We start from the raw sequence: 13,656 nt of genomic DNA, 5'->3' as shown, positions 1-13,656 counted from the left end.
GTGATTTCAGGATCGCTAACTTAGTAAGCAAACACTATTAGTGGCATTTTAATAATCTTGCTCGCTGTCCAACGCCTGCTGAAAATATAATAACACAATAACAATAATATCATAGCTAAGGTTGCAGCATAGACCATCGAGTGTAACCTCCACTGTTAGTCAATAACGTTAACGTTAGATGGTTAGTTCACCTGCAAACTGAAGTAGAAAGCCCAAAACACAGGCTTTCTCATTAACGTTACCTTGAATTGTCCGAATCGGGTCCAAAGGTAACAAGAAGTCTTGTGTGAGCAGAACAGGGCCCCGGCCCCGACCACCAACTAACAAAGCTAGCTGGCTACTGACTAGCAAGCTAGTCTGTTAGCTAGCGTTAGCTGAGTTGTCGCGTCCAACAACAGGCCACCCAGACTGATGTTTGTGTACCTCTAATCTACTTTTATCAACCCTAACGTTGGTTTATCCCGCTCTGTTTTGTGTATGTCCACCGCGGACTACACTGTCCAATTTATTTGGTCTGGATATGGGGGCGGGGACTGCCAGTGATTGTCCGTCCAGGGCGGACAACGAGCTGATGGATGTCTGGTTGGGCTGAAACAACGTTATACTGTCCAACACTGACAGCCAGCGGTCCGAGCAGGTCCGAGCCATGCTTAAAACCGATATGAATCACTTTAAGACTCGGAGACATGATAGCACTCTGCGGTGTAGGTAACGGTATATAAAGTATGTGTTATATTTTCTATAATTCCACACACTCAGACGGGTTTTACAGCCAGACTCACAAGGTGGCGCTGTGCTTCGTGTCCATGAACTCCCTCGCCGAGGTGAAGGGTTGCAGTTTTATTCCCCACCACACGGCGTCGCTGCGGCCAGAGAAGAGTGGATCCAAAAACAATGCTCAGGGATTACTCCGGGATTAGCGAAGACGGAAGTAGGCAGGAGTTAAACCTCTCGCTTCCCCTGGCAGTCCAAACAACTATGGCTGCCGCCTGCTCGTTGGTGTGTTGTGAAGAAGAGAGAGAGGCAGATAAAGCTGTTATTGGTAACTATCTCAGATGTTGTTTCATGGAGTTCATTATAATAAAGTATAGTATTGAAGTCATGGTAATGAACGGCGGCTCGTGCATGGCGCGTCAATGTTAAACACCCATTTGTACAGCACACGTGGGTCCTACTTCCTACTAGTGACACTAGACACACTAAAAGTAGAGACACTAAAGAAAATGTACATTAAAAACTGGAAACCCCGAAGTGGTAACTGAGTAGGTAGCGGATGTAGTAGCCCCTTGGAAATGTGTCATTTAACTGTTAAATGACACATTTCCAAAAGAGGCTGCTGTTGTAGCTGCTTTGTCTGTTGTGCTGAGCTGTTTGTTGTACTTGTACATGTAGCTAATATATCTTCTGTTATTGTCTAACGTGACAGCAGTATCCTCAGATGGAAATCTCAATGAGCTAATCTAACGTTACTTAGGATGGCAGAAGTCACTCTTATGAACAACTTCCTCATAATTCCTCTCAATGTTACAGTCCAGTTTTCCAATGGCCGTGTTCAAAACGCAGACAAGTTGGATTTCACCTTCTACAAGAACACAGATGAGAGTAACCCGCGGAAGAAGGACAGAAGGATGTTGGTGAGAAAGACTCCTTGACTCTCAGCATTATTGTGTGTTTGCACCATAGACTGCACTCAACTATGCTGCAGTGGGATTCATTGTTAATCATGTAATATGTGTTGCATTGCATTATGTTATCTCTCTCTCTAGGTTGCTGAATCAGACAGACTGTCCTATGTTGGAAGTAATTTTGGAACAGGGTCATTGAAATACAACAACCTTTGCAAGTAGGTGCATTTTGAATATATATTGGAAACATGCCACCTACAAAATGTATCTGTTGTGATCAATTGTGACTGCGGCCACAGCCACTGAGGTGGGTGAAGAGAATAACATTTGTTGTGTGTGTTAGGTATTACGTAGGAGTGTTGAACAAACAGACCATGCAGATGGAGGTGCACAGCGCTCAGCTCTTCACCATGCAGCCTGTTATACCAGGTAAAAAAACAACACACACACACAAATAAAACACTAGCATCCATTGATTAGGGCTGTGTTCAAGGAGTCAATAGTTGGTGAGTTACATCTCCCCTCTTTACGACAATTTTTGATGCCTTGCTTCACATAGCTTTTTGCTGGAGTGCCATTGAGATTTTGTCTGTGCAATTGTGTGACTTTGTGATGTTATTCTTTTCCACCAGGGGAGACACCAGCGACTGAAAAATCCCAGGACACTACTCAGACCTACAGAGAGAAGGTATTATGAGCTGCAATGTAAGCCGACGAGGCAAATGCGCACCGCCAATGTTGCATTGTGCTTTGCGCGTCCACTAAAAGTACTGTTTTTTTGTCACCGACAGGCTCATATTGTTATTAGATGTGTCTGACAACATTAGGGAAAGGAACTTACAGAGGAATACAATGTTTTTCTTTCTTTACCTTCACAAATAGATCACACGTCTACCCCATTCTCTGTCAAGCAGAAGTCCCCTTATATAGGACTGTTTTTAGTTCATCTATTTAGCCCCCCCCCCTTTATGACCCACTTTTATCGTATTTTAACCGCCTTAGGTGGACTCTCTGATTGAGGCGTTTGGCACCAACAAGCAGAAGAGAGCGCTGAACTCGCGCAGAATCAACCAGGTGGGCAGTGACACCCTGCATCAAGCCGTGGCGAAGGCCGCCAACAATGTGATTGACCAGAAGGGCCTGGAAGGTAATGGCTGCACACACGGGAGTCACATTATCTCAGTCAACAGACTGACATCTTTCTTTAAATACCCTGCTGGTCCACCCAGCCGGTGCGAAGCAATAATCGCGTAAGTGTAATTTGGAAAATCCTGGAGCGAAAAGTGTAAGATTAAGCACAGGTTTTTTTTATGGTTTATTATGGTAATTCACGTTGAAAAAACTAGAAAAACATCGTCCTGGCTAGCCTGGTAAACCGCCCGTCACGTGAACTCACATTGCATTTGGTTCTCCGTGACGGTCTGGACCTGCACAGGCAGTTAAGATGATTGGTCGAGCCATGCCGGCTCGGCCAATCAGCGGCGGCCGTAGGCGGGCTCTGGCTCGTCTGGGCAAGTAGTGGGTACATGGTCTTTGTAGTTCTTTTCACTCGTCAACATGGCTGCTGCCGCGGAAGTGACAGGCAGTGAATGAAATTGAATGTAACGTTCCCAATTCTATGTATTAAATTCTAAAAAACGACCCTCAACATTTGGGAAGGCTAAGCCACACAACTAGTTCGTTATAATCTAACTAAATGCTTCGAAGGTGACTTTACGACCGCGAGGACTCAATCAATGAATACCACGGAGATTATCCACAGGCACCTTCCGCGATCTGATTGGTTGAAGTTAACACCCACCAGCGGTGATAGACAGATGGGTCATCCAATCACCTGCCAAGTAGCTTGGACAAAGTGCCCGCCTCCGTCAGCGGGTCTGGTGACTTCAAACCCAGATCGACTGGTTTAGTGAAACCTATGTGGAACTATACCGTCCATCTGGCAGCGTCAGGTTACGTCCTGGCACCCAGAAACTCAAATAATCCTTAAACGCCTGCTAAGGTCCACCGGCACGCCCATTGACTTCCATTAAAACCGCCTTTTTGAGACCTCCAGGAAATTCTTACAAAATTAATGTATTTAATTTTTTTCAGCGGGCATCCTGTACCAAATACCTTGAAATTTGACCTTAATATCTAACCTTGGGGTTGATTGAACATTTGGTTGAGTTACAAGGCTTCAATTCCATTGCATAGTTTTCCCATTGACTTCAATGTTAATTTTGCAAAAAAAAAAAAATCGACTCCCAGCCACTTTCCCCAAAAATAATTATTTTTCTGATCTTACACCTCTCAGTTCGACTCAAGACATCAATTTTGTAGTTTCTATTGTGTTTGCCCCCCCCCCCTATTTCCCCAGCACATCACACAGCACAGCACAGCAACCAATTACATGGAGATTTACATGAAATATACCCTGCAGTTATCAATCATGGAAACATGGTCATATGACCTGGGAACGCGGATTTTCCGGTGCAAACTAATGATTTGAAGCTTGGCCCTTATTTGATTCCATAGGATGAAGCTCATTTGTGTTTCTTGTGAAAACTAGCTGGAAGTCGAAAATGGGCAGTTTCATGTTTTTTTTTGTAAAACTTACCTTAGTTGAAACTACATCGTATCTCCGCGCCCGTTCGTTGTAGAGACTCGTGACGAGCATTTTCGGAATCGGCGTCAAAAACTGACTCTAGATGTGTAATCTTGTCGCGATCCATCCCGTTCTAAGAGGTTTCAATGACTTCCGCGTTGAGACACGCAAAAGCGGCGAGGCGCAGCGGGCCACAGTAACATCCGATGCCCACGAAGGAGCGCCTTGGGCGGCGGAGGCGGTCAGAGCGTCATCCATGGAGGCCAGTTCTGTGCTCCCTCGCTCATGGCCTAAATGGTGTCGCTGTTTTGAGCCGGATGTTCAACTACGCATATGAGGTGGGAGGAATGGAATCAGGAACGGATATGGATCGATAAAAAATAAGAAAATACTTACTTATAAATATAAAAAACAAGTACTAATATCAAGATCCATGAAAGTTAAAAAAATGCAAATTTGCAATTCTCAAAAGATGGAAGCTGGAATAAAGTAATTCTTCCGTGAAAAATGTGACCAATCCATAGCTATGATAATCCCACCACAGCGCCACCAGGTGGCATTCATGGGAAGGGAAAAAAATAATATTTTGTGTTTTCTACTGAAAATTTTATTGTACAGTAAATACAGTAAACTGGCATTTGAGGGGTTAAAATTCAGTAAGCATGAAATGTTGATATGAGGTATGAGAGATGAAGTTACCAATGGATAAGAATCAATAAAAAATAAAAAAAATAATTAATTAAGACTATCAAAAATAAGAATTAATATCAAGGTCCATGTACATGGACCAGCAGGCGCTTAAGGGTTATCGGGTTAGCAGGGTACAAGGGTTTTAATATGCCTTGACCCTCCTTTCAAATGCAGCCAATGGCCCCGCCTGGGAGGGACTCGACCCTTTGATTTGTTAGACTTGTTTTCCCCTGTCCATCTCTTTGCATCATGTGTCTCTGTCTCCTTCCTCTCCACGCACAGTCTTCCTTCTGTTCTCCCCCCCCCCCCCCCCCCCATCTGTTTTCCTTCTCTCTCCTCCACCCTGCAACAGGAAGTGGGTCACACAGATCTGCTTTCCTTCTCACTCCTCAGCCCTGCAACAGGAAGTGGCCTACACAGAGTCCCAGGGAGACCTGGCTCTCCACCTGCCCCCCTGCCACCCTGACGCAGACAGACCTGAGAACGTCTACCTGTTTGACGATCGTATCTTTTACCGCCTGTGCGGGTCAACTAGGACAGAACAGAACTGTGGAGGGCGGAACAGATTGTTTGTGTGTGTGTGTGTGTGTGTGTGTGTGTGTGTGTGTGTGTGGATGGTGTTGGAGGGCGGAACATATTGTCTGTTTGGGTTTCTGTCCTTATCAGCGTCCACAGTCCTGAGCCCGGCGGAGTATGAGGCTTTGGAGGCGGCTGGATCCAAGATGGCCGCGCTCACTCCCACAGAGCTGCAGAAGATGAGAGACGATGGAGGGTACGACACAGACGCACGCATGTTTACATTTTGATTAGGCTACACTTTATATCCACTTGCATCATCATTTCTTGATCTGCCAGCTGGTCCTCCAACATAGACCCCATTCCCATCTCACCTGTCTCTGTACACATTTTAACTTTGGGGGTTAGAAAATACATTATAATCAGATTCCGCCAACAGAATTCTCTCCAGCGACCCGAACCAGTCGAGGTAGACTGTACAGTGCACATATTCATCCAGTCCTCCCCCGAGATGCATCATTTCCATTTGCATGTTCTTTTCCCTGCAGGTGTTTGTGTGTAGTGAAACAGCTGGTTCTTTTCCCTGCAGGTGTTTGTGTGTAGTGAAACAGCTGGTTCTTTTCCCTGCAGGTGTTTGTGTGTAGTGAAGCAGCTGGTTCTTTTCCCTGCAGGTGTTTGTGTGTAGTGAAGCAGCTGGTTCTTTTCCCTGCAGGTGTTTGTGTGTAGTGAAGCAGCTGGTTCTTTTCCCTGCAGGTGTTTGTGTGTAGTGAAACAGCTGGTTATTTTCCCTGCAGGTGTTTGTGTGTAGTGAAGCAGCTGGTTCTTTTCCCTGCAGGTGTTTGTGTGTAGTGAAGCAGCTGGTTCTTTTCCCTGCAGGTGTTTGTGTGTAGTGAAGCAGCTGGTTCTTTTCCCTGCAGGTGTTTGTGTGTAGTGAAACAGCTGGTTCTTTTCCCTGCAGGTGTTTGTGTGTAGTGAAACAGCTGGTTCTTTTCTCTGCAGGTGTTTGTGTGTAGTGAAGCAGCTGGTTCTTTTCCCTGCAGGTGTTTGTGTGTAGTGAAGCATCTGGTTCTTTTCCCTGCAGGTGTTTGTGTGTAGTGAAGCAGCTGGTTCTTTTCTCTGCAGGTGTTTGTGTGTAGTGAAGCAGCTGGTTCTTTTCCCTGCAGGTGTTTGTGTGTAGTGAAGCATCTGGTTCTTTTCCCTGCAGGTGTTTGTGTGTAGTGAAGCAGCTGGTTCTTTTCTCTGCAGGTGTTTGTGTGTAGTGAAGCAGCTGGTTCTTTTCCCTGCAGGTGTTTGTGTGTAGTGAAACAGCTGGTTCTTTTCCCTGCAGGTGTTTGTGTGTAGTGAAACAGCTGGTTCTTTTCCCTGCAGGTGTTTGTGTGTAGTGAAGCAGCTGGTTCTTTTCCCTGCAGGTGTTTGTGTGTAGTGAAACAGCTGGTTCTTTTCCCTGCAGGTGTTTTTGTGTAGTGAAACAGCTGGTTCTTTTCCCGGCAGGTGTTTGTGTGTAGTGAAGCAGCTGGTTCTTTTCCCTGCAGGTGTTTGTGTGTAGTGAAGCAGCTGGTATTTTCCCTGCAGGTGTTTGTGTGTAGTGAAGCAGCTGGTTCTTTTCCCTGCAGGTGTTTGTGTGTAGTGAAGCAGCTGGTTCTTTTCCCTGCAGGTGTTTGTGTGTAGTGAAACAGCTGGTTCTTTTCCCTGCAGGTGTTTGTGTGTAGTGAAACAGCTGGTTCTTTTCCCTGCAGGTGTTTGTGTGTAGTGAAGCAGCTGGTTCTTTTCCCTGCAGGTGTTTGTGTGTAGTGAAACAGCTGGTTCTTTTCCCTGCAGGTGTTTGTGTGTAGTGAAACAGCTGGTTCTTTTCCCTGCAGGTGTTTGTCTGTAGTGAAGCAGCTGGTTCTTTTCCCTGCAGGTGTTTGTCTGTAGTGAAGCAGCTGGTTCTTTTCCCTGCAGGTGTTTGTGTGTAGTGAAGCAGCTGGTTCTTTTCCCTGCAGGTGTTTGTGTGTAGTGAAGCAGCTGGTATTTTCCCTGTAGGTGTTTGTGTGTAGTGAAGCAGCTGGTTCTTTTCCCTGCAGGTGTTTGTGTGTAGTGAAGCAGCTGGTATTTTCCCTGTAGGTGTTTGTGTGTAGTGAAGCAGCTGGTATTTTCCCTGTAGGTGTTTGTGTGTAGTGAAGCAGCTGGTTCTTTTCCCTGCAGGTGTTTGTGTGTAGTGAAGCAGCTGGTTCTTTTCCCTGCAGGTGTTTGTGTGTAGTGAAGCAGCTGGTTCTTTTCCCTGCAGGTGTTTGTGTGTAGTGAAACAGCTGGTTCTTTTCCCTGCAGGTGTTTGTGTGTAGTGAAACAGCTGGTTCTTTTCCCTGCAGGTGTTTGTGTGTAGTGAAGCAACTGGTTATTTTCCCTGCAGGTGTTTGTGTGTAGTGAAGCAACTGGTTCTTTTCCCTGCAGGTGTTTGTGTGTAGTGAAGCAGCTGGTTCTTTTCCCTGCAGGTGTTTGTGTGTAGTGAAGCAACTGGTTATTTTCCCTGCAGGTGTTTGTGTGTAGTGAAACAGCTGGTTCTTTTCCCTGCAGGTGTTTGTGTGTAGTGAAACAGCTGGTTCTTTTCCCTGCAGGTGTTTGTGTGTAGTGAAACAGCTGGTATTTTCCCTGTAGGTGTTTGTGTGTAGTGAAGCAGCTGGTATTTTCCCTGTAGGTGTTTGTGTGTAGTGAAGCAGCTGGTTCTTTTCCCTGCAGGTGTTTGTGTGTAGTGAAGCAGCTGGTTCTTTTCCCTGCAGGTGTTTGTGTGTAGTGAAGCAGCTGGTTCTTTTCCCTGCAGGTGTCTGTGTGTAGTGAAGCAGCTGGTTCTTTTCCCTGCATGTGTTTGTGTGTAGTGAAGCAGCTGGTTCTTTTCCCTGCAGGTGTCTGTGTGTAGTGAAACAGCTGGTTCTTTTCCCTGCATGTGTCTGTGTGTAGTGAAGCAGCTGGTTCTTTTCCCTGCAGGTGTTTGTGTGTAGTGAAGCAGCTGGTTCTTTTCCCTGCAGGTGTTTGTGTGTAGTGAAGCAACTGGTTATTTTCCCTGCAGGTGTTTGTGTGTAGTGAAACAGCTGGTTCTTTTCCCTGCAGGTGTTTGTGTGTAGTGAAACAGCTGGTTCTTTTCCCTGCAGGTGTTTGTGTGTAGTGAAACAGCTGGTATTTTCCCTGTAGGTGTTTGTGTGTAGTGAAGCAGCTGGTATTTTCCCTGTAGGTGTTTGTGTGTAGTGAAGCAGCTGGTTCTTTTCCCTGCAGGTGTTTGTGTGTAGTGAAGCAGCTGGTTCTTTTCCCTGCAGGTGTTTGTGTGTAGTGAAGCAGCTGGTTCTTTTCCCTGCAGGTGTCTGTGTGTAGTGAAGCAGCTGGTTCTTTTCCCTGCATGTGTTTGTGTGTAGTGAAGCAGCTGGTTCTTTTCCCTGCAGGTGTCTGTGTGTAGTGAAACAGCTGGTTCTTTTCCCTGCATGTGTCTGTGTGTAGTGAAGCAGCTGGTTCTTTTCCCTGCAGGTGTTTGTGTGTAGTGAAGCAGCTGGTTCTTTTCCCTGCAGGTGTTTGTGTGTAGTGAAGCAGCTGGTTCTTTTCCCTGCAGGTGTCTGTGTGTAGTGAAACAGCTGGTTCTTTTCCCTGCATGTGTCTGTGTGTAGTGAAGCAGCTGGTTCTTTTCCCTGCAGGTGTTTGTGTGTAGTGAAGCAGCTGGTTCTTTTCCCTGCATGTGTCTGTGTGTAGTGAAGCAGCTGGTTCTTTTCCCTGCAGGTGTTTGTGTGTAGTGAAGCAGCTGGTTCTTTTCCCTGCATGTGTTTGTGTGTAGTGAAGCAGCTGGTTCTTTTCCCTGCATGTGTTTGTGTGTAGTGAAGCAGCTGGTTCTTTTCCCTGCATGTGTTTGTGTGTAGTGAAGCAGCTAGTTATTTTCCCTGCAGGTGTTTGTGTGTAGTGAAGCAGCTGGTTCTTTTCCCTGCAGGTGTTTGTGTGTAGTGAAGCAGCTGGTTCTTTTCCCTGCATGTGTTTGTGTGTAGTGAAGCAGCTAGTTATTTTCCCTGCAGGTGTTTGTGTGTAGTGAAGCAGCTGGTTCTTTTCCCTGCAGGTGTTTGTGTGTAGTGAAACAGCTGGTTCTTTTCCCTGCATGTGTCTGTGTGTAGTGAAGCAGCTGGTTCTTTTCCCTGCAGGTGTTTGTGTGTAGTGAAGCAGCTGGTTCTTTTCCCTGCATGTGTCTGTGTGTAGTGAAGCAGCTGGTTCTTTTCCCTGCAGGTGTTTGTGTGTAGTGAAGCAGCTGGTTCTTTTCCCTGCATGTGTCTGTGTGTAGTGAAGCAGCTGGTTCTTTTCCCTGCATGTGTTTGTGTGTAGTGAAGCAACTGGTTCTTTTCCCTGCATGTGTTTGTGTGTAGTGAAGCAACTGGTTCTTTTCCCTGCAGGTGTTTGTGTGTAGTGAAGCAGCTAGTTATTTTCCCTGCAGGTGTTTGTGTGTAGTGAAACAGCTGGTTCTTTTCCCTGCAGGTGTTTGTGTGTAGTGAAGCAGCTGGTTCTTTTCCCTGCAGGTGTTTGTGTGTAGTGAAGCAGCTGGTTCTTTTCCCTGCAGGTGTTTGTGTGTATTGAAGCAGCTGGAGACTCTGCCCAGCAACGACGAAGCCAGAGAGAAAAGAACACGCTGCACCTATTACCTTTCTCTGCTCCTCCAACTGTCACGGCAGAGGAGCATCTCCCACAAGTGTGAGTACACCCTTTGCCATCATCACGCACGGGTCGAACAGGTTCTTATTCAACTGTTTGGACCCAGACTAATGGCAAATTATGTTTTCCATTTCCAGTCGGGCAGGAGGAAGGCTGCCCTCGCATCATCCAGAACAAGCTGATGAGAACGTTCACTGTGGAGACCTTCAACAATGGCAGGTACTGTATGTTGCCACTAAATTCTTTGTCACATCTAGCTCGCTCCAACCCCCTTCCCCCCCGCGCGCGCGCGCGCAATTTCCACACTGCATTTTGCAATGCAGATGCAGTAATTAAAGATCCAATAAACAATAGGTGGATTAAATGTACACTTGAACTAAGTTAAGTTAAGTTATCCTTTATTTATCCCCTTGGGGAAATTCATCCTCTGCATTTGACCCATCCTCTACTAGGAACCTTCCTAGAACTAGGAGCAGTGGGCAGCCACTGTGCAGCGCCCGGGGACCAACTCCAGTTCTTTTGCCAGTACCTTGGTCAGGAGCACTGACAGGAATATTAACCCTAACATACATGTTTTTCTAGGGCTGCACAATTAATCGAATCACAATCGATGTCGCAATATGGCTAAGTGCAATATCCAAATTGCAGGAGCCTGCACATATTTGATAAAGGAAAAATGTGTCACAACATAGCATTAAATGAAGCATTGTGGTGTTAGAGATGTCCCGGCCTACAAATTATATTCTCCAGATGTGAAGGGAATATGCTTGTTTGGTACTGCAGACCCCAGTAAAAATCACATCACATTTGTTTTTGTGTGTGAAAAGGAAATAGAAAAATTGCCATTCCCACTAAAATCGTATCGCAATACCTGTCAGTACAATCGCAAAATATGTTTTTTTTGGGGCATATCGTGCAGCCTGAACATTAAAATGCATCTTTAGTACTCATAATGAAATTGTATTTTGTCTTTCCTCGTATGGATCAAAATTCCGCCGCACACATAACTTCCTCTTGCAATATTTATGTCTTTTGAAACTGAAGTGAACACACATCATCTCACTCGTTCCCTATCCAATGAGGATCCTGACACTCCATCTTTAGCAAGCATGTTACTGTTGGAGCTACTTGCCACCTGTGCGATTTGCATGAGTCTCCTAATCAGATCTGCACATAAGTCCTTTGCATTTGCCCTTTGTGTCCACCTCCATCTGACCAGCTCTGAAGGTGGTTTGTTGTGTCCACCTCCATCTGACCAGCTCTGAAGGTGGTTTGTTGTGTCCACCTCCATCTGACCAGCTCTGAAGGTGGTTTGGATCTTTGTGTCCACCTCCATCTGACCAGCTCTGAAGGTGGTTTGGATCATTGGCCCTTCAGTGCGTCATGGAGGAGTTAACATCTGAATTTAGTTTTTTGTTATATCCAAAACACAATCCGATCACCCGGTGCACATTAATGACAGGTGTTATGTAAAATGTATCATTACGTTATTTGCTGTGGCAAAGATCTTATTTCAAATACCTTTTCGCTAGCTTGGTTACCCTTTGGAGCGACTGAATTGGGTCTTCCTTACATGCCCCATATACCTCACATTTCATTACAGGATCCATAACTACGTGTCATCATCAATGCGTTCCAAAGTGGCGGCACACTGCCTAACTCTGCTTCTGCATCTCGGTCACATGACTGCCGACCTCACTTTGCTGCACCGTGACCTGGGAGTCACCGAGGCCAGGTGAGAAGACGAGGCCAATGGTGTCAACATTGACCACTGTGACTGATTCTGTTGCATATCCAAATGATTATTAGACTATAGAGAGGCAAAAGTGACCGCCTACTTCCTGCTTCAGCACTGTACCAAACATTTTTATCTGCCATTCATTTTCCCATAGACATTTCGTAAAATGCTTATAAAAATAGTTTTACTTGGTCAAACCAAACGGTTCAGCTATATTTAGAATCGGGAGACCATAGAACATTTCACTTGGACCAAAACTTAAAACGACATCAAACAAATATTTTCTTTAAATTCCCTTTTTTTTCTTTTTACGTTTTGGTCCAAGTGAAATGTAATGTGGTCTCTCCTGTTTCTAAATATATCTGAACCATTTGGTTTGAGCAAGTTAAACTATTTTTTTATAAACTGTTTACAAAATGTCTATGGAAAAATAGATGGCGGATGAAAATCTCTGGTACAGTGCTGATTGAAGCAGGAAGTAGGTGGTCACTTTTGCCCTTTATATAAAGCACTGTCCGTATATAAGGCACAAAAGGAGCCATTTACCAGTCTAACCGATTCATGTACTGTGTGCGTTTTCTTTTAGGATGGTGGAGTTGGCCAAGTCGATGGGGCTGACCCTAACCAGGCCTCCCCGGGGGAAGGGGAAGGCTGATGAGGATGGGCTGCGAGACCACCACAGGCTGGCCACCCTGGTGCTCCCTCTGGTCAAATATGAACAGCTCACGGAGAGAAGAAAACGCAAGAAAATGCGCTAGAGACTGAGATATGACAAGACAGGGCTAGGAGGATAGAGGAACAGGACTTAAAAAAAAGAAGGAAATGCCTCGAACAAGAATGGTGTGTTTATCAGTGTATTGGGTTGACAAATAAATGACGTTTTGAGTTGAACATGATGACCATTATTCTATGCTCACTGTACAAAATACAAAAAGCTGTGTGATGCTGTGTAAACAGATTCTAGATGGCTGAAAACATCTATCTTAGACATAGTCAAAACGTATAGGCACATTTGTAGACATCACATATTGCACATTCAACATCTTTTTCGTGATATAACCGGCTGTCACTATTGCCAGGTGAGTCTGTGTGCATTACTGATTGTGCAGATCTAGCCCATGTTCAAATTGTCTGGAATGATAACTTGGCATCCCCCATCCATTGAATATATTGAATCATGTCAAAGAAAGCAAAATAGGGTCACATTCTCAAAACAAAGTATATACAGGACACAAAAATGGCCATGATGCACATACAGACTCACCAGAGAACAGCGCTGTTCTGTGCAAGGGGCCCAACCTAGAGTTTGGTTTTGACTTTGCATATACATTTCACATTATAAAACCTCCCTCAGCAACAATCGGCCCATAAAGAACCCAAACAAGGCACAGCTTTACTTCGCATTACGCTGTTAATTAAAAGTGGGCATTTTTTGATGCCTTGACTGCTGCAAGGATTTACAAATAATGTCCACTTCCAAACCAACGTATGTTTCAGAAGTGCATTTGACGAAACCTAGGAGGTCTACAGCAGTCACCATACATGAATATGAAATCTACGTGTGAAAGTTAGAACTTGAGGGATACAGTTAAAGCTTAGTGTGAAGATGGATGTTTAAAATGCAATCTGAAGCCAGTTCAGTCTTTTGTCCACCTCTTGATGAGTGCATTGGCAATTTGGGAGATGGATGGCTCCTCTAGTGGTGATGCGCTGTCACAGCTTGGTGCTTCTTGGGGCGGTCTCTACACTCCAACAGGAGGGTGTCGTCGTTTTGGATAGTCTCCGAGAAAGGTCAAGAGCTCTCCACATGTATACACCATTTCAGACATGACCAGTTGCTGACCCGCTGG

General features: G+C 45.2%; 1 protein-coding gene across 1 annotated transcript; it reads left to right on the top strand.

The window, feature by feature from the left end:
* Positions 1–909: 909 nt before the first annotated feature.
* On the top strand, positions 910–12,656 carry polr1e (RNA polymerase I subunit E). The gene is made up of 12 exons (XM_083635657.1): positions 910–1,042; positions 1,531–1,634; positions 1,767–1,843; positions 1,969–2,054; positions 2,258–2,313; positions 2,628–2,772; positions 5,296–5,406; positions 5,578–5,674; positions 9,977–10,107; positions 10,206–10,287; positions 11,672–11,803; positions 12,393–12,656. Exons 1-12 carry the CDS (start codon positions 979–981, stop codon positions 12,562–12,564), a joined length of 1,257 nt encoding a protein of 418 aa, XP_083491783.1. The 5' UTR covers positions 910–978; the 3' UTR covers positions 12,565–12,656.
* Positions 12,657–13,656: the final 1,000 nt, after the last annotated feature.

Source organism: Poromitra crassiceps (assembly GCF_964638095.1).
Source record: "Poromitra crassiceps genome assembly, chromosome: 4".
NCBI classification, from domain to species: Eukaryota; Metazoa; Chordata; class Actinopteri; order Beryciformes; family Melamphaidae; genus Poromitra; species Poromitra crassiceps.
This window is presented reverse-complemented; position numbering and strand designations above follow the sequence as displayed.